The sequence below is a fragment of the Ranitomeya imitator genome, chromosome 3, assembly GCF_032444005.1.
Source record: "Ranitomeya imitator isolate aRanImi1 chromosome 3, aRanImi1.pri, whole genome shotgun sequence".
In the NCBI taxonomy this organism is placed as follows: Eukaryota; Metazoa; Chordata; class Amphibia; order Anura; family Dendrobatidae; genus Ranitomeya; species Ranitomeya imitator.
The window spans coordinates 166,874,340-166,894,829 of NC_091284.1; the positions used below are offsets into that span (position 1 = coordinate 166,874,340).

General features: G+C 46.1%; 1 protein-coding gene across 3 annotated transcripts in view; it reads right to left on the reverse strand.

The window, feature by feature from the left end:
* Positions 1 to 20,490, reverse strand: part of GPR143 (G protein-coupled receptor 143) — a 98,833-nt gene that overhangs the window by 57,079 nt on the left and 21,264 nt on the right. For 2 of the 3 annotated variants that reach the window (XM_069761586.1, XM_069761585.1), the window contains exons 4-5: positions 4,933 to 5,025; positions 2,085 to 2,194 (exon numbers count right to left, since the gene is read on the reverse strand). In XM_069761586.1, coding sequence (XP_069617687.1) covers positions 2,085 to 2,194; positions 4,933 to 5,025 — 203 coding nt within the window. The remainder of the gene's footprint in view (positions 1 to 2,084; positions 2,195 to 4,932; positions 5,026 to 20,490) is intronic. The other variant, XM_069761587.1, reaches the window with a different exon arrangement.

Here is a 20,490-nt window from a genome sequence, read left to right on the forward strand (position 1 = left end):
TCTATGTACCAGGGCATAACAAGTAATGGTAAACTGACTGAACAGAGAACTAGTCTGAACTGGTGCATACCAAAAGCAGTACAACGGAGTGCAACCATGTCTCTATTTGCTATATCAGTTGTTTTTGGTATGCACCAGTTCAGACTAGTTCTCTGTTCAGTCAGTTCACCATTACTTGTTATGTACCATTGTTTCTGACTTGAACACCGCACCCTTCACCATGCTGTGATTTTAATTACATCCAAACACATTTGGTTCCGACCTTCCCATAAATACAGGCTTTATCAATACATTAGCCAGACGTAAGTGTTCACACTAGGCAGTTAGGTCAGGGGCCCATCCAATCCATGAGATTACCTTGACGTTGGTGGATGGGCTCACATTTTTTGGCCAAATTTTGTGCTAAGCATCTCATGTGTTTTTTCATAGACTTCATAAGCCATTACGCTATTCACATTTCATGTTTCACACATTCATTTGCTTTAGTACAATTGAGTGCAGCCAATTCTCTATGTATCAGGGCAGGCTCAAAATGATGTTGACCTGCAGATTAACCTTATATCTGCAGGTTAATTATTATTATTATAGCGCCATTTATTCCATAGCGCTTTACATGTGAGAAGGGGTATACATAATAAAAAACAGGTACAATAATCTTACACAATACAAGTCACAACTGGTACATGAGGAGAGAGGACCCTGCCGCGAGGGTTCACATTCTACAAGATAGCAGGTTCTTTTTAAGATCACAAATCGGTTAAGCAATGGAATGAAACTGAAAGGGAGGAGACACAGATTAGATATTAGAAAAAAACTTTTTGATAGTGAGGGTGATCAATGAGTAGAACAGGCTGCCATGAGAGGTGGTGAGTTCTCCTTCAATGGAAGTCTTCACACAGAGGCTGGACAGACATCTGAGATGGTCTAGTGAATCCTGCATTGAGCAGGGGGTTGGACATGATGACCCTGGAGGTCCCTTCCAACTCTAACATTCTATGATTATAATTCCACCTTTAACTATGGCGGAAGATCCAGCAAAAAGTTGGGAAGAAAAATAAAGATGGAATTACCCTGTCAGATCACTGTGAAAAAGTGTTCCTAGGAACGTTCGTTTCAGAGCAATCTTGCAGTCTAAACAGGCTGCCAATGAATATTCCTTGGGTGGAATGAATCTTTTGTGCTGCCCAATACATCATTGTTCTTGGTAGTGCATGCATTCTCAACAACACTTCTTTACAAAGCATAACCTGAAAAAGGATAATTAATCTGCAGAGACATAAAATGTAGGCACTTGAGGTCAGGTTGGAAAGTTGATAGTTGACACCAGTTGTTGTTATCTGGAGTTAGAGCAGAGCTCCTGCATGGCAGTACTGTTAAGAGAAAGTCCAGGCAATTTGATTTCCTGTACCCATTTTCCTTCTTTAGTCAAATCACTAGTCTCCGGTGTGGCAAGGGTGTCTCCGGTGCTGCGGGGGTGTCTCCGATGCTGCGCGGGGCTCTGCTGACATTTTGTGAAAGGCCAGAGCCCCCCCCCCCCTCCCTGGCAGTTCGTCTATGCTTTCCTGTGCGGTGGACCTCGGTCGGGAAAATGTCCACCAGGAGGTGGCGCATGCGCAGATGGAGATCTTGGGACCAAGATCTCGAGAGATGAGATCTCAGCGCTGAAATCTCATCTCTCGAGATTGCGGCGGCCATTTTCCCGGAGTCCGTCACACAGGAAAGCATGGATGAACTGCCGGGGGGCTCTGGCCTTTCACAAAATGTCACCAGATCCCCCCACAGCACAGGAGACTCCAGCATCACCCTGGGCAGCAAAGGACAACTGCGGCAGCGGCGGCGGACAACCGCGGCAGCAGCAGCGGACACCCCCTCATTCCAGCCTGTAACGGTAAGCAGTATATCTGCTTTGTAAGACGCACTCCCATTTCCCCTCCAAATTCGGGGGAAATAAAGTGCGTCTTACAAAGCGGAAAATATGGTATAATAAATTGGATTCCTGTATATCTAACCCTACCCATAACTGTGTATATAGTTGCAACAGGTTCCACAATGTACGTGAATAAATAAGGCTTATGACATCTTACCTGCTGAAACAGTTCTTCTAAACAGGATTGGATTAGCTACCATTACAAGCAGAAGAGGTGCGTAGGTAGTAACATAATGAGGAATTGCATGTTCTAGACCTTCCTCACAACTGGAAAACAAGATGAAACCATTTTCACCTACATTATAAAGTGGTGCCCTATCAGACAATTCTGACCTGTAAGGCTCTATTCACACTACATGATAATCATGCAGCATTTATACACACTAGCTGTACACCGGTAAGCTTTGCTTTACAACTGTACGCTGCAAAAGATGCATATTACATAGAAGTTTATCTTTACAAATGGAGTCAACAGCAGATTCACGTAAGTTGTATAAGCATAAAGTTTCACACATTTAGGGCACATGTCTGACACTAATGTTCAAACTTGTATGCCAAATGTAATGTAGACAGCTTACATGCTAACCGTGTTAGGATTTGTCAACAGTAAATCTTGGACTGCTCCTTTAAGAAATTTCTCCAATGATTTTAATTAATAAAAAAGTAGTATAAACAGTAAAAATAATAAAGAGTAATAAAATCTCAGTTCAGTTCCTTAGTTCAATATCACTTCAATGTGTACACTAAGCCATGGTGACATCGAACATATATGGCTGTAACATGTGGCGACTACATTGGGCAAGTTATAGCGAGATAGATACATTTTTGCACTTTTCAGACACTTAAGGAATAGATTGATTGTGTCTGTATATGGAAAGGTAACTAATATACAGTTGACATAATGCCATCCTTGGAAAACAAAAGCATCTCCAATGTGGAGGCAAAGAATACAAATAAACACTGATAGCTGATTTTTCATTTTTTATGGCTGCATTGTTGTTCCAATAATGCCTATAAATCAGGACAAAATATCACCCTATCCCTAAACGACCCAAAAATTGAGTTTGACAATGATTCCAATTATGTTCACAGTTTAGCCTTGAGGCAGTGTCACATGGCTACCGCGACAGATTGGTTTCAGAGAACCGCAGCGCTCTGGGCCTCGTTCACACACAGTGAAGAGAAGCTCTTCTCCTGTATTCTGACCTGGCTGCTTTGTGCCAGCAGTGCAGGAGTTAATCTTGTTGCTGAGTTGCTGTGAACTGGGTCTCTCAGCTGATGGTGATTTTGTAATCTCCTCCTCTATATAGACCCAGCCTTGGCTTCAGCTATTGTCAGTGATCAGTTCAGCTGCCTGGCTTGGAGGTTGAAGGAGCGTGGTGTATTAGGAGCTTGGAGGTTTATTTACAGAGATTGGTGTCTGCTGTTTTGGCTACATGCTAAACCTGTTTTCCTTCCTAGTTTTTTCCTTCTCTTTCCTTCTATGTGTTACGTCTGTGATTGTGTGAGCATTTGGTGAGTTTGAGACTTTTAGTTACCTTGTCTGTATACCCTGTTTATTGTTGTATTTATACACTGGTGCAGTCCACCTCCTTTGGGGGGTGAGGGCGCCATTGATAGGGCCTACACAGGAGACAGGGATACGCTGGCAGCTCAGGCCTCCTAACCATCATAGGTACCCCTGTGATAAGGGAAAGTCAGGGCCCCATTATAGTGGCAGGGACAGGAGCGGGTCCTAGTACGCCGTCCTGCCCCTTTATCGCCGTTAACGGCGTGACAGGCAGTTAATGAATATTCATGAATTGCTTCTGTTTACTTTTCAGGGGAAAGGATAAGGGCCAAACAGACCAGAACATAAGGTGGATTGTATAAAAGACCTTCCAGTAACGAGGGGTTTCCTCTGCAATATAATGAATGGTTAATATTGTAAAATGCTTGAAAAATAATCAACTTTGCAATTTACTTGCTATTAAAAATCTCTTCATTTTTGAGAAGGAAAAGATTTTTAATTCTATTGTGTATTCCTAGTCAAGGAGTGCAGCATTTACAGGCTCTTTGCTTGCGAGAGCTGCTCTGAAGATGATTGGATTGCTGGATCCATGCAGCTTCACTGTTGCTGCACTTCTCGGATGTTCTGAAGCAAAGCTGCCTCTGCTTGCAACATTTTAGAGTGCACAGTTCGGACTAGGATTTCAACCTTACTGCTTGTCCGAAATGTCAATCAGCAAGAGTGCACTGAGAGCGCAGCAAGAGTGCACTGTCATGACAAGCAGGAAACCAAAAGGCAGGGGAGCGGTGCGCTCCTGAACAAAGAAGATGAAGGGGTTCTGTGGGTATGGAGATCGCTGAAAGATTGTAACGTACATACTGTGTCGATTCGTCCTGTAGAAATATCAAGGAGGTCTGTATGTTTGCTCAGACATTCAGGTATGAATGAAAGCACAAATGCCTTCACATAGCACAATCCCTATTCTATGGTAGTGTACGTCCAGCGCTGCTGGTCCAGATATATTGCTTGTAACACAGGCGACAAAACATCACAGCTGCCTAAAAGTATACATTCTGTGAATGAAACCCTACTTGGAACTATTCGGCCTACGATAAAAGTTTGTTTTAGTGAAGTTCACTTTTGGTTCTTTAGCAAGTTTATGCCGTAAGCGTGTTTATGTGGACTACAACTGTTTTGCATAATTAATAATAGCCAAAACTCATAAATCAGGGATTATCACTAAATGTTGACATAGTTGAGTGGATAAAAGCAGAGTTTAAGATTATTGAGAGGGGAGTTAATTTTAATCCAGTTTAGTAAGTCATGTTGTGTCACGGCATTTGTGATTATAAAATTCTACATATTGTATTGTATCATAGGTTTTCTGTATAACAGTCTGGTGTCTGTATTATGTGAGCATGGCCGAAAAGGAATAGACAGAAATTAGACACATTTTTCTGTTTGCTTCCATAGTCGGGTCCTCATTCAATAATATATGCAGAATGATGATACTCACTTAGATACTGAAGGGTAGTAGAGCATTGCAACACCTTCTACGCAAAGCAGAACCGCCAAGCCCCATGTCATCATGTGGTATAGAACAATAGTGCTGCAACGATAAGAAGATCCTGCTGTATTATATTATCACACAATGCAAGTCCTCTACATATTTTATTAGCCGTCAAGTATGATCCAGGTAAAACACAGAGCTCACATTAACAGCAAAGTCAAATCCAAAAATTGAGACCTTCAGAACCTAAGAAACTGCATAAATATTAACCTACACATGTGATTAATACCTGCCGCCAGGAGACATCTGGATGACCAAGTCCACTGCTTAGAAAGTGCACTGCAAGCTAGGGAATGTCTGGTCATAAGGGGGTTTGAGGTCTCAATGTCAGTGCATGGAACCACAAGACAACACCCGTGGGGCCATTATTTTGTTGATACAGTTATGCACCATCTATCATGAAATCAGACAGAACCTACTAACTAATTTTACTTAAAGTGTACCTGTTCTTTTATGTAAAACCTGGACAACTTAAAGCTACTTTTAGTCCACATAACAGGGTAGCATGGCCAAGAACGACTCCTATTTTCTAGCATTGCAATTGCATTTTCTCGCTTTTTAGTGGGCAGTTGTTGTTCTGCAGTATTCTACCAGCACTACATGGGCTAGAAGAACTTCTGTTCCCTCAACTACCGGCATTTATGTTTCCTTTGTTCAATGATTTCACTGCCCTGAACTCTGTTAAAGGGAATCTGTCACCCCAAAAATCGTATCTGATCTAAGCCCACCGGCATCAGGGGCTCATCTACAGCATTCTGTAGTGCTGTAGATAAGCCCCCAATGTAATCTGAAAGATGAGAAATAAAGGTTATATTATACTCACCCAGGTGCGTTCCCGCTGCGGTCCGGGTCCGATGGGTGTTGCTGTCCGGACCGGGGCCTCCTATCTTCATACGATGTCGTCCTCTCCTTGTCTTCTTGCTGCGGCTTCGGCGCAGGCGTACTTTGTCTGCCCTGTTGAGGTCAGAGCAAAGTACTGCAGTGCGCAGGCGCTGGGCCTCTCTGACCTTTCCTGACACCTGCACACTGCAGTACTTTGCTCTGCCCTCATCAGGGCAAAGTACGCCGGTGCCGCAGCATGAAGACAAGAAGAGGACGTCATCGTATGAAGATAGGAGGCACTGGACCGGACTGCGATGCCCATCAGACCCAAACAGAGCCGGGACCGCCCCTGGGTGAGTAATAACCTGTGACAATCTGACTGCACTCTGATGTAATCTGAGCGCAGTCCTATAGTGACCGTGACAACGGAAGACTGAGACAATCTGACTGCACTCTGATGAAATCTAAGCGCAGTCCTATAGTGACCGTGAGGACGGAAGACTGTGACAATCTGACTGCACTCTGATGAAATCTGAGCGCAGTCCAATAGTGACCGTGAGGACGGAAGAACCAGACAGAGAGTGGACCCTCTGGGTCATGGTACTGATACACCCAGGGGCGAGCGAACCCGCGATGACAACCCCTATACAGGGATAGTTGGGGAGCAGGCCCGAGGGGAACAATACCGCAACAGCTGGCACCAAGAGGGACGGCTCTGGAAAGGACAGAAGGGAAGGACGGAAGTGGAGGAGAAATCCTGGGAATGAAAGTAAAAGGGAGAGGGGAGGAAGGGACGAACCAAGGGAGACAGGCTGGGAAAACGGAGGGAAGACAGGAGGAGAATGAGCCTGAGAAAACAGACCAGACCGGAGCAGAAAAGGATCTGAACCAGACAGGGCCAAACGAAGGTACAAACTGCACACAACAATCAGGCACCTCCATTATGGAGGCGAGGCCTGATATAGCCCAAAGAAGTACCTGATTGGAGGAGAGAGGAGCAGGGAGGGTCCGAAATGGTTAACTGGAGGAAGAAGTGCACGCCCGCATCCTAAGGCGCATGTGTGGAGCAGGTACAGGACGGGAGGGAAAAGGAGCGCGCACCCCACGCCGCAATCCCCGAGCAGCAGGAAGAGGACGCGGGGAACCGGCGCGACACTGAGAGCGGTGAGGAGAAATGGAGAGAGCGGGACTGATAGGAGAAGCGGCCGCAGCATCAGAGGAGGCCGGTATGACATAACCTTTATTTCTCATCTTTCCGGTTACATCGGGGGTTTATCTACAGCATTACAGAATGCTGTAAATGAGCCCCTGATGCCGGTGGGCTTAGCTCAGATACGATTTTTAGGGTTACCGATTCCCTTTAAGCTGAGAGGCAAAGACCCATCCGGATGTCCTGCAATCTTCCTTGCTATCTCTGTTACTACAGAAGGATTACATTTTACAACAGGCAGATTATAGGAAGTTATAAATCATAATTATACCCTATAAAAATTGATTTTATTTTCTTAGTACTATTTTTAAAAACAACCAACCAGTGGTTACACATCAAAAGCCGACACATAGTGAAAAAAAACACAAACCACAACCAACCTAATGGGGGGGTTTGAATCCCAAGTCTGGTGCCTATTCTTGCACCTACCTAACTGCGGAGGTTGGCACCCTATGGGAAACGTAATGGCGCCCCCGCTCAAGGATGACTGCCCCTATAGGCCCTAGATATCCTTTCAGTCATCCGGGTGTTCTCTCGCACGATGTACAGTATGTATTTAAGGGGTACCTCTATATCTAGACAATTATCACTCCTATCGCTAGGGAGACCCTAGCCCCCAATAAGAACATAACATAAAAACAATAGAGAACACAATTGGCGTTTGGTGGCAATCATAGATACTTCTAATGTAAACCTTGATCAAAGCATGCAGAATAGAAAATTAGAGGGAAAAATCCCCTTTTGATAATTTATATCTATAATTATCCCCTTCTATTTACATTTAGGAGTACCCGGTAACCATTATGATAAACAATATCAGTTCATGCCCAGATATGCCTTCAAACAAGAATGATATCTGCCATTACTGGACATGGCATGGAAAGATCATGGTACTCATCTGCACGCCACCCGCCTGCTCCGCCTCAACGCGTTTCGCCCCTCTGGATCATCAGGAGCCCCGATACAAAAAAAATGTGTCCCGATGTGGATATGATGTCTTACCGATACTCCACTCACCTCCATTTTAAATATCCCCGCTTCTCGTCCCCCCTTCCCTCCTCCATCGCGGGCCGGACATCCGCATTTTGTGTTGCCTTGTGGGTAAAACCACACTGCGCATGTCCCGTGTGGAGCGCATAACCATCCTTTGCGCTCCAAACAGATCTGCCCTATATCGGCAGTAATGGTTTAGCAATGCACTATGGATACCGCGACACTGCGCATGTATCTCATGGAACGCACTTCGTCTTTTGCACTCCAGAGCAGACTGCACATAGAACAACAATAGAGATGGCTGCAATGAGCACATATCCTATGTATCCTTTGTGCTCTAAGCCATAGGTAGATCAAGAAACACTATACAGGTACATATTTCCAAGCATCGCTGATGAGACATCATTTAATCATATAACAATAGATAATGATCCTATTTTATATCCATTAAGACTGTATAGTTTCTGTGTGCTGAATATAATTTCTAGAGGAAGTTAGACAGAGAAACACTGACTGGCTGTCACTTTGGAGTGATATTACCAGGTTAACACAACATTATTTTTATTTAAAGTGATTTGAATATTGCCAGTTTAGAAGACTTTATCAAATGAGATTAAATGGACTGAAAGTACAGTGACCATTTAAAGAGGTATTCCCACCTCCAAGATTCTGTCCCAATATGTAGTAGGTGTAATAATAATAGCAAATACCTCCAATTAGAAATGTAGAATAGTTATTCGGATTCATTATGTTGCTTACCCCATGTGCATTATAGTAGGTTACGACCACTAACTATAACTGTCACTATATGAGTGGTCGTAATCATGGATACCTAAGTTACTGCAATCCCCTGTACAGGATCTTGCAGGTGAGAATACCCCTTTAAGGTAAACAGATCATCATGCCAGATCTACTTTAAAATGAAAAATGGTTTTCCAGTCCTCTTATTGTCAAAAAACAAACCCACTTTAGCTTATCGTCCGCAGGTCCATCGCTAAGTCTCCTCTGCTGCTTCAAGTGTTTGTCAGTGAGCTCAGCGGCTCTGAGCCGTCAACTCAGGAAAAGTCACCGAGCTTATTTATCGGCTGCAGCGCTGTCTACATGAAATCAGCACTGCAGACAATAACAGGCACTGAGAGCAGCGTCGGAGGCTCAACACTGGACCCAGGGAGGCTAGGTACAGGACAGTTGTGGCTTTAAGAAACAACTAAGACCTCTTTCACACTTCTGTCTTTTTCCTCCCATCGAAATCCGTCGAGTTTTGAAAAAACAGGATCCTGCAAATTTCTCTGCAGGATCCTGTTTTTTCCCATAGACTTGTATTAGCGATGGATTGTGACGGATGGCCATCCGTTTCATCCATCGTGCACTGGATCCGTCGGAAAATAGCGGTCCGTCGTCTGGAAAAAACGTTCAATAAAACGTTTGTTGTCAGCGTCGGAAAAACGCGCAACGACGCATCCTGCGGCATACGTCGTTGGCTATAATGGCAGTCTCTCTCTCTCTCTTTCTCTCTCTCTCCAAAAATTTATACCTGAATATTCTGGCAGAACATATTCGACGCATCCGTCATAAAACTGGATGCGTTACACACGTGTTACTCTATTTTCAGAACATCCGTCGATACATCAATTCGGAAATGTGAAAGAGGCCTAAGGGTCACGGGTTTCTGCAACCAAGACCTTTTCAGCTTTTAATTAATGGTCTGTAGGGCCCTTTAAATCGAAAAAATTAGAGTGGATCATATTCTATAGTTCAAACTCACTAGCTTACCATTTTAATGATAAAATTTAAAAAGTACACAAATTCTAGACAGCACGGGTGTTCCCTCCTGAAGAAGCACAACACAATTCTCATGGTTTAATAAAAATAATAATACCGTTATAGAGTTACTGTGATTATCTGGTACTGTAGTATTGCTAGTAATGAGAGGAACACTACTATAGGAGCACTGTGTATGTCATTGTTATGAAGTTGTAAGGCTATGTGCACACGTAGGAAATGTGGTGCAGACTTTTCTGCACTAAATCTGCATCTGCAGATTTGATGCAGTTTCTATGCAGTTTCTGTGCAGTACAATGTAAGGCTATGTTCACACGTTGCGTCGGGTCCCTGCGGGTTTTCCCGCAGCGGATTTGATAAATCTGAAGGGCAAACCCGCTGCGGTTATCCCTGCAGATTTATCGCGGTTTGTCCTGCGGGTTCCGCTGCGGGATTTTACTCCTACTATTGATGCTGCATATGCAGCAATATGCAGCATCAATAGTAATGTTAAAAATAATAAAATAATGATATACTCACCCTCTGACGTCCCGATCTCCTCGGCACTGCAGGCGGCGGTCCGGTTCCAAAAGTGCGAGAAGGACCTTCGTGACGTCACGGTCATGTGACCGCGACGTCACTGCAGGTCCTGGTCGCATAGCAAACCTGAGACCGGACGGCCGCGTGCAGCGCTGAGACTTCAGAGGTGAGTATATCATTATTTTTTATTTTAATTCTTTTTTTTTTACCACAAATATGGTTCCCGGGGCCTGGAGGAGAGTCTCCTCTCCTCCACCCCGGGTACCACCCGCACATTATCTGCTTACTTCCCGCATGGTGTGCACAGCCCCATGCGGGAAGTAAGCGGATCAATGCATTTCTATGGGTGCAGAATCGCTGCGATTCTGCACAAAGAAGTGACATACTGCGGGTTGTAAACCGCTGTGTTCCCGTGCAGTTTTTCCCGCAGCATGTGCACAGCGGTTTGCGGTTTCCATAGGGTTTACATGTTACTGTAAACGCTATGGAAACTGCTGCGGAGCCGCAGCTGCAAAATCGCTGCGGTTCCGCGGTAAAAACCGCAATGTGCGAACATAGCCTAAATTAATGTGAAAAAAAAAAAGCTGTGCACATGGTGCAGAAAAATCTGGTGCAGAAACGCTGCAGAACTGCACAAAAGAAGTGACGTGCACTTCTTTGAAATCTGCAGCGTTTCTGCGCAGATTTTTCTGCACCATGTGCACAGCTTTTTTTTTTTACATTGATTTACATTGTACTGTAAATCACAGTGCAGTTCTGCGTTTCTGCTGCAGAAAAATCTGCTGCAGTTCTGCACTAAATCTGCACTAAATCTGCATCGTGTGCACATACCCTAAGGCCGCCGTCACACTTGCGAGTTTTACGGACGTAAGAGCGCAGAAACTACGTCTGTAAAACTCGCAAAAAATACGGCACAATTATTCTCTATGCCCCTGCTCCTATCTGCCGTATTTTACTGATCAGTATTATACGGCTTTCTACGGCCGTAGAAAATCGCAGCATGCTGCGTTTGTCACCGTACTGCGCAAGAAATACGCCAATGAAAGTCTATGGAAGCGTGAAAAATACGGATTACACACGGACAAGCAGTGTGACTTGCGAGAAATACGCAGCGGTGTTAGAGAGAAAAGCCGGTAATTCAGTGCGGTGTACAGTAAAATCACACTGACAGCTTCCAGTCCAATAGGTAGAATAAATGTGTACACATAGAATAGGTATATATATATATATGTCAGTAGACACATATATGTATATATATTAATATTTTTTCCAGCGCTATACAGCTTGAAAGCCGGTAATTCAATTACCGGCTTTTTCTTTCTCCTTCCTAAACCCGACATGATTTGAGACATGGTTTACATACAGTAAACCATGTCTTCTCTCCTTTTTTTTTGCAGATTCCACACTACTAATGTCAGTAGTGTGTATCTGCAAAATTTGGTCGTTCTATCTACTAAATTAAAGGGTTAAATGGCGGAAAAAATTGGCGTGGGCTCCCGCGCAATTTTCTCCGCCAGAGTAGTAAAGCCAGTGACTGAGGGCAGATATTAATAGCCTGGAGAGGGTCCACGGTTATTGGCCCCCCCCTGGCTAAAAACATCTGCCCCCAGCCACCCCAGAAAAGGCATATCTGGAAGATGCGCCTATTCTGGCACTTGGCCACTCTCTTCCCACTCCCGTGTAGTGGTGGGATATGGGGTAATGAAGGGTTAATGCCACCTTGCTATTGTAAGGTTACATTAAGCCAGATTAATAATGGAGAGGCGTCAATTATGACACCTATCCATTATTAATCCAATACTAGTAAAGGGTTAAATAAAACACAAACACATTATTTAAAATTATTTTAATGAAATAAAAACAATGGTTGTTGGAGTATTTTATTCTACGCCCAATCCAGTCACTGAAGACCCTCGTTCTGTAAGTAAAAAAACATAATAAACCAACAATATCCTTACCCTCCGCAGATCTGTAACGTCCAACGATGTAAATCCATCTGAAGGGGTTAAAACATTTTGCAGCAAGGAGTTCCGCTAATGCAGGCTGCTCCTTGCTGCAAAACCCCGGGGAATGAAGCTAAATATAGATCAATGATCTATATTTAGCTTCATTTGCGGTGAGGCGCCCTCTGCTGGCTGTTCCTAGATCGTGGGAACTTTCCTAGAAAGCTCCCTTGCTCGAGTTCATATGAGGACAACCAGCAGAGGGCGCCTCTTATGATCTCGAGCCTGGGAGCTTTCTAGGTAATTTCCCACGATCTATGAACAGCCAGCAGAGGGCGCCTCACCGCCCTCTCTCTCCATTATTAATTTGGCTTAATGTCACCTTACAATAGCGAGGTGGCATTAACCCTTCATTACCCCATATCCCACCGCTACACGGGAATGGGAAGAGAGTGGCCAAGTGCCAGAATAGGCGCATCTTCCAGATGTGCCTTTTCTGGGGTGGCTGGGGGCAGATGTTTTTAGCCAGGGGGGGGCCAATAACCGTGGACCCTCTCCAGGCTATTAATATCTGCCCTCAGTCACTGGCTTTACTACTCTGGCGGAGAAAATTGTGCGGGAGCCCACGCCAATTTTTTCCGCCATTTAACCCTTTAATTTAGTAGATAGAACGGCCAAATTTTGCAGATACACACTACTGACATTAGTAGTGTGGAATCTGCAAAAAAAATGGAGAGAAGACATGGTTTACTGTATGTAAACCATGTCTCAAATCATGTCGGGTTTTAGGAAGGAGAAAGAAAAAGCCGGTAATTGAATTACCGGCTTTCAAGCTGTATAGCGCTGGAAAAAATATTAATATATATACATATATGTGTCTACTGACATATATATATATATATATATATATATATATAGACAGTATATATATATATATATATATATATATATATATATATTTTTTTTTTCTTTTTGGGACACATGGATCACTTCTATAGCGGTATGTTGGTTTTGCAAGCCTGCGAGAAAACCACGCAGTACGGATGCCATACGGATTACATACGGAGGATGCCATGCGCAAAAAACGCTGACACACCCCGCCTACGGAGGAGCTACGGACCACTATTTTCGGGACTTTTCAGCGTATTACGGCCGTAATATACGGACCGTATTGTTTTACGCTGTGTGTGACGCCGGCCTAAGGGTGTGAAAGGGGCTGTCATGTGCCTCTCCTGCTCTAAACAGTGTTTGTATAAAATGTGTGCTGATTCGTGACTGTTATAATATGTGATGCTCCTGCTTTCACACATCAGTTTTTTGCCATCAGTCACAATCCGTTGAATTGTGAAAAAAACGGATCCTGCAAAAGTTGCCACCGGAACCGTTTTTTTTCTCATAGACTTGTATTAGCGACGGATTGCCTGATCCATCGACAATTGTTTGTCCGGCGGCCGGAGAAAACGGACATAGTAATGTTTTTTGTGTCCGTCAAAAAAACCGACAGCGATGGATCCATCGCCGTCCGTCGTTTGCTAGAATGGAAGCCTATGGTGCCGAATCCGTCAAATGACGGAATCCGGCGACGGATTCCATTTTTTTAAATGAGCATGCTCCAATATTTTCAGAATCCAATTAGCTGGATCAGCTAGTCGGATCCGGCGAAAAAACGGATCCGTCGCATCGGTTTTTCACAATCTGCGACAGATCCGTTTTTTTCAAAATTCGACAGATTGTGACTGAAGGCAAAAAACTGATGTGTGAAAGCAGCCTTAGGAAACTAGGGTACAAGAATAGGAATAGTTAAAATGATAAGGGATTTTCCCAGTTGGGAGGGGTAGGAGTGCTATATATGTGATCTGGTGTGAGATGGGAATTGATAATATGTGATTGGTGAGGATGTGGTGCAGATGTGGAGTTTTTCTATGAGTGGATGGTGGGACTGTGAAAGGTTCGAGAGTTGGAGGCGGAGCTGGGGTGCAGTCCCAAGGGGGCGCGAAAATTTTGCCAGTATGGGGCTGGGAAATTCCTGGTGGCAGCCCTGCTGAGACTGCCATGGATTATGTGTTATCAAGTAAAGTTGCACTGTAAAAGTGGAATCTCGTGTCTGTTCTTAAATGTGTGATATCGTCTGGAAACTGGACTATGGGATCAGCAGGATCTGTAAACGCAAACATGAGTTTTGTGCAATACTCCCACATCACACAACAGACGGGACACTATACTTTCTTTGCAGGGTGCCAGTGTGTGCTGGAACAGCAGCCCCTCGCAATGACTACCACACTGGCAACCTCACAAAGTCACTATATGTGACACTGTTATGAGGCTGTAGGATGGAGAGCAAGGCTAACGGTCTCTTCTGCGTGTCTGGGCCAGAACCATCAGGGTTGTCACCAGTGTTTCAGGGGGAAGAGATTGCGGACCGAAGCAGTTCAGGGCACCTGACTGATGGGGGTGGCTCCAACATAGAAAGCAGTTTGAGTGGGAAGACTGGACATTTAGCGGGGACCGAGCTTGTGAGTAGTAAGATGGTTAACTCCCTCTTAACATACCCACGCTCGCTAGCTGTGCCTATACCCCCAGCTAGCCAGACTGCCGACTCCTCCTACCCTCAGCCTAGAGAGACTTCCTCACCGGGTAGTGACCAGGATAGAGTATGGACCTTTGCTCCACTCACCACCGCGGAGGCACCGCTTAATCCCATCTTTGCGGTGCCTGCTGAGGAATGGCCCGTGTCTATGGCAGTGTCCGCTGGACTGTGTGCTCCTACTGCGGTCTTGCTCACTGAAGTTCCTGCTTCTTCTTCTGTGCCGCCGACCATCACCTCTGCCCCACCCAGAGGATTCATTGCTGCGTTAACCCTTGCTCTGCCTCCTGTGTGTCACTGCATCCTACGCACCTGCTAGAATCCTACAAGTGGCGTAGCCAGCAGGATGCAGTCCAATAGCATGCAGGAGGCAGACCAAGCAGTTGGGGTGGCCCCAGGACTAGCCTTTCCTTGGGGGCCATGCTGAGTAATTTGCCCAAATTCACGGGTGAGCAACACTATGCTTTGGAGCTGGACTGAGCGCCTTAGAGGCATGATGAGAATGCACCCCATGACCCCTGCTCTGGAGGCTGAGGTGGCCATTATGGCCCTGGATGGAGAAGCCAGGGATTCAGTAATGTTACGGACCCCACGAGACCAGGATACTTTTAATAAGGTGCTACAGATCTTGGAGGAGACCCACGGGGATCCCACAGATGTAGGGGAACTGAGAACACAACTTTTTAGTAGGATGCAGAAGGAGGGGGAGACCGTGACCCAATATATTAATGCCTTGCAAGAGCTACACACAGCAATTATTAGGAAAGATGGCAGGGGAGTAGAACCCCACAGACATAATGCTACGAGACCTCCTAGTGACAGGCTTGAGAGACGTGCTGACAAAACAAGCCCTGCGAGAACCTGTATGGGTGAACCCCCAAATGACTTTCCCTGGAGTAGGGAGTGAGGCACGCATGCAGGAACAGGAGCAGGGGATGACAGTCCTGGTGGGAAAGGTCCAGAGCGTGGTGGTGTCTGTAAATGCTATTGCTGAACCCCAATGGGTGGAAGAACTGAGGAGAGAACTTCTGAGTGTGAAAGGAGAACTGGCTGACATCAAGGGAAAAACCAGTAAACCCACAGAGGGCAGGGAAGGTCCGGAGCCCCGCCATGACTCCAGAATATTTTGTCGGCTGAGGCTTATCACGTTTTACAACTGCGGAGAGAGCGGACACATTGCACGGGAGTGCACTTGCCGCGGAAGAGTGACGTCTTGTCACCCATTATAATAGAGGGATCTGAGCCACGGGGATGCCACACGAAGCCAGAACAGGTGAGGAAGAGTAGTGGAAGTCCCTCAAGTTTAGTGTCAACATGCCCCCTGATATGAGCAGAAATGGACGGACATGCAGTACGATGCCTGGTGGGCATGGGATCGCAGGTGTCAACATGCCAGAGGCTTATTACCAACATTTTCCCTGGGCAAACCGGCCCGAATGGGGCTCTGAGATAAAGTTAATGGTGGCCAACCAACTGCCCATCTCAGTTGCAGGGGTGGTTTGGATGCAAGTTTCCACCTGTGGGAAAGACCTGGGACGGAAAGGCATGGTACTGACACAGGGAAAGGTGAATTATAGAGACGTTGTCAACTTGGGGATGAATGTGCTAAAGAAGTTTGGAAGCCTTCTCTTCACAGACCCCTCTAACGAGACTCTGAAACAATGGGGCCCACACACACCACAGAGAATAATTTTCCAACAACTGGCATGAGTGGCACAAGTACAGGAGTCTAACTGTGAGGGAGGAGTGTTAGGAAAAGTAATTGTTCCAGCCTCCACCAAAATTGTACTACCACCAGGACAAACAGTGCTGTCCCTGCCCGTTCATGCTTGTGTTCCCCTGGAGGGGGTTGAGGTCTAAATCGAACCATCCTCTTCTAAACAACTACCAAGAGGACTCCTAGTGGCGCGTGCGTTGGCCATTGTAAGGGAAGGAACTGTTCCGGTGTGGTGCATTAACTTAGGAGATCAGGACATTACTGTCGTTCCCAGAAGTGTGGTGGCCTGAATCATGAACCTACCTGAAGAAGTAATGCCCGCTCAAACAGTTCAATTGCAGGTGCAACCCGGAGACCCCCTGGACTGTGTCAGTGAACTCCATTTCAGTGTCAGAACCTCATTACATCAATGAGGGCCCACTTATATTGGAACAAATGCTGGCTGAACTGGCCAAACTCAAACCCGCTCAGGTACAACAGGTAAAAGCTCTGCTGGGGAAGTATAAGGAAGTCTTCACCCTCCATGAACATGATTTTGGCTGCACCACGGCCATAGTGCACGAAATACCAACTGGAAGCACCGCACCCATACGAGAGCGTTACCGGCAAATTCCCTCACAGTTGTACCAGGAAGTGAAAAACATGTTGAATCAGATGTTGCAGGCCGGTCTGATCTGGGAGAGCCAGAGTCCGTGGGCTGCACCAATTGTGTTGGTGCGAAAGAAAGACAGCACCTTGCGGTTTTGTGTGGATTGCTGAAAACTTAACACCTGTATGGTGAGGGACTCGTACCCACTGCCCTGGATTGAGGAGTCCTTGTCTGCTCTGGGGAAAGCCAGGTTCTTCTCTACACTGGACCTCACCAGCGGCTACTGGCAAGTTCCCATGTTTGAACAAGATCGAGCAAAGACAGCCTTCATTCTCCCTATGGGTCTGTACAAATTCAACCGCATGCCGTTCAGCCTAGCCAACGCTCCCGGAACATTCCAATGTCTCATGGAGAGATGTCTAGGGGATGTGATGCAGTGACCCCTGTAACAGGTAGGAGGCGCTGCATGGTCTCCCCAGTATGTGCACGGAGGCGTATTGAAGCCGTGAGAGTGTGTGGCAATTGTGTGCATGGATGTGATAGTGAGACAGTTTCTGGCATTGTGGTTAATGGGAGGTATGTGTCACAGGGATGGATGCTCCCTGCGATGCAACCCGGAGTATCTTGTCTTTAGAGCGCGTGAGCACTGAAGTTGTCATTTAGTGCACCTGGGTCCGGGTTGCGGGTAGCTATGAGAGATGGGAGGGTCTGGCTACTCACATACCTCACTCTGAGTGGGGGTGCTCACTGTATCTTTTCCCTGCAGGAGTTTGAGGACCTGCAATGATGTCATGATCATGTGACCAGTGCATGTGATGTTACCTCACCTGTGGGTGTGGTTACAGGCTACCTAAAGGAGGTGTGTTAGCACATGGTGGAGAGTGTCGGTGAGTCTGTCAGGATGGACAGACTTCCATGTGTCCAGGCAGGACACTACAGAGCATTCCTGTATGCTGTCTGAGTGAGGGGACCTGCATGGTCTATGTGCAAGGTCCTGGCAGATACCTCAGTGTTGGGTGTGCTAAGCCCTGAAGAGCACGTGGTGGGACTTTGCTTCTGATGACCTGGGTATTGGACGGACCCAGCTGGGGTTGGACATCCTGGATTGTACCCGGACAGGCCATCTGTGTGATCCCGAGTAACCTGGGTGTTGGGAGGTCCTGGGAGGAGGACTGGATCCCTGAACAGCTCGAGGTGAGGACAGGGATCTGCAGAGCCAGAAATAGGTCCTGTGTGGTACAGTGGAAAACCTGCAGCACTGACAAGCAGGTAATACCAAACTGTGTGTTTGGCTCCAGAGCGAGCCTGAACATTGGACTCGACCAAGAGTGTATGGTCACAGTCCTGATGGAACAGAGTCACGCTGTGAACATTGTTACTTTGTTTTGCCGTGATATGAAGATTGTTGTTTTGTGTTTTCTGCCACTGGGGTTTATGGGATAATAAACCCAGTTGAACTTTTAGAAGAAAATACGGTCTTGTGTGTTAATCCCGTGCCAAGCGAGTAATCCTCTACCCGTTAGTGAGTGCAATCTCACAGGGACTTGAACTTTGAGTCGACAGTCATATATCTGGACGACATTATAGTCTTTGCAGTTTCATTTGAGAGACATCTGCAATGCCTGGAACAAGTGTTGGCCCGCCTTCAGAAGCATGGACTAAAGGTGAAGCCCCAGAAGTGCCATTACAGGAGCTGTTGAAAAAGGTACCCTCTGGTGCCAAGAACTGGAAAATCTGTTGGCAAGAGCCCCAAGAAGAAGCCTTTCAAGATCTCAAAGGGCACTCACCGAAGCACCTATCCTGGCCTACGTGGATTTCTCTCAACCATTCTCCACACTGACGGGAGTCTGCTGGGACTTGGGGATGTGTTGTCGCAGATACAGGACGGAAGAGAGAGGGTGATCGCTTATGCAAGTTGGTCCCTTCATGATTCCAAATGCAATCCGGACAATTACAGTTCTTTCAAGTTGGACCTGTTAGTGTTGATGTGGGCTATGGCGGAGAGATTCGTGGAATATCTGTCCGGCTCTGAAGTGTTGGTGCGTACTGATAACAACCCGCTTGCGCACCTGGAGAATGCAAGACTGGGGGCATTAGAACAGTGGTGGGTAGCCAGAATGGCAAAATTCTATTATAAAATTGCCTACAAAAGGAGGCAGAAAATACCTACGCTGGTGCCCTGTCCCGGAGGAAGAGTACCAGATCCAAGCGGGACAGAGACGAAGAGCTAGAAGATGAAGAGGTCCCTAGATTCTGGAGCTAGGACAGTGGTGGCAATGCAGGGACAGGTACATACCCCAGTCTAAGATGACATACTGGGACGAACTCAAGATGAGTGGGTTCAGCTTCCACAGGAAGATAACGAACTGGCTTTGTTAAGACAATATGTGGTTTCTCAGAGACTACCAAGCTCATCAGAAAGGGGGACCTTGTCCCCGGAGGTGTTGCGGATCCTATGACAGTGGGAACAACTACGGATGAAGAATGGCTTACTGTATCGAAAAGCGCAACTGTGGACTGAGCCGAATGTGACCTGGTAAGTCCTCATTCCGACAACGTCATTATCTGAAATTGGTGCCGCTGCACACGAGCAAAGAGCCCACTTTGGTTCAGAAAAGACCTTTCAATGGCTACAACGGTTCATCTTCCATCCTCAGTTGAAGGAGAAAGTGGACGAGTCCTGTAGAAAGTGCTGGACCAGTGAGCTTGCTAAGCTGCCAGAACAGAAGGCTCCCGTTAAGTCCATTATAACCTCCACTCCTCTGGAACTCTTAACAATAGACTAACCATCGGCCTGGCCCATCAGGGCTATGGACGTTGCCTGGTAATGGTGAATCATTTTACAAAATTTGCCAAGGTGACTCTGACACGGGATTAGACTGCAGAGTCAACTGTGTATGCAATATGTAAGAACTTAATTCAACCCTATGGGTGTCTGAAGAGAATTCACTCCGATCAGGGAGCTTATTTATTGGGAAAAGTAATGAATGAGCTGAACCCTCTGTACCGGATTGACAAATCCCGCACCACACCGTACCACCCTCAAGGTAATGGTGTATGTGAATGGTCAACCGTACACTGATTTAGATGTTAAGGACTCAAGAGGAAGATCGGAAGGCCCGGTGGCCAGAGTACGTTTCTGAACTGGTGTGGGTGTATAATAATCGACTACACCGAACCACATGATATACTCCTTACTCCCGTCTGTTCAGCTGAGATGGAAAAGGAATCACCGAGTTAGCGATGAACCCAGAAGAGGACTAGCCACGGACGGGGGTGTCCTCCTGGGTTCGAGAACATCGATACTGCCTGCAGACCTTACACCGGTTGGTCCAGACCAGCAAA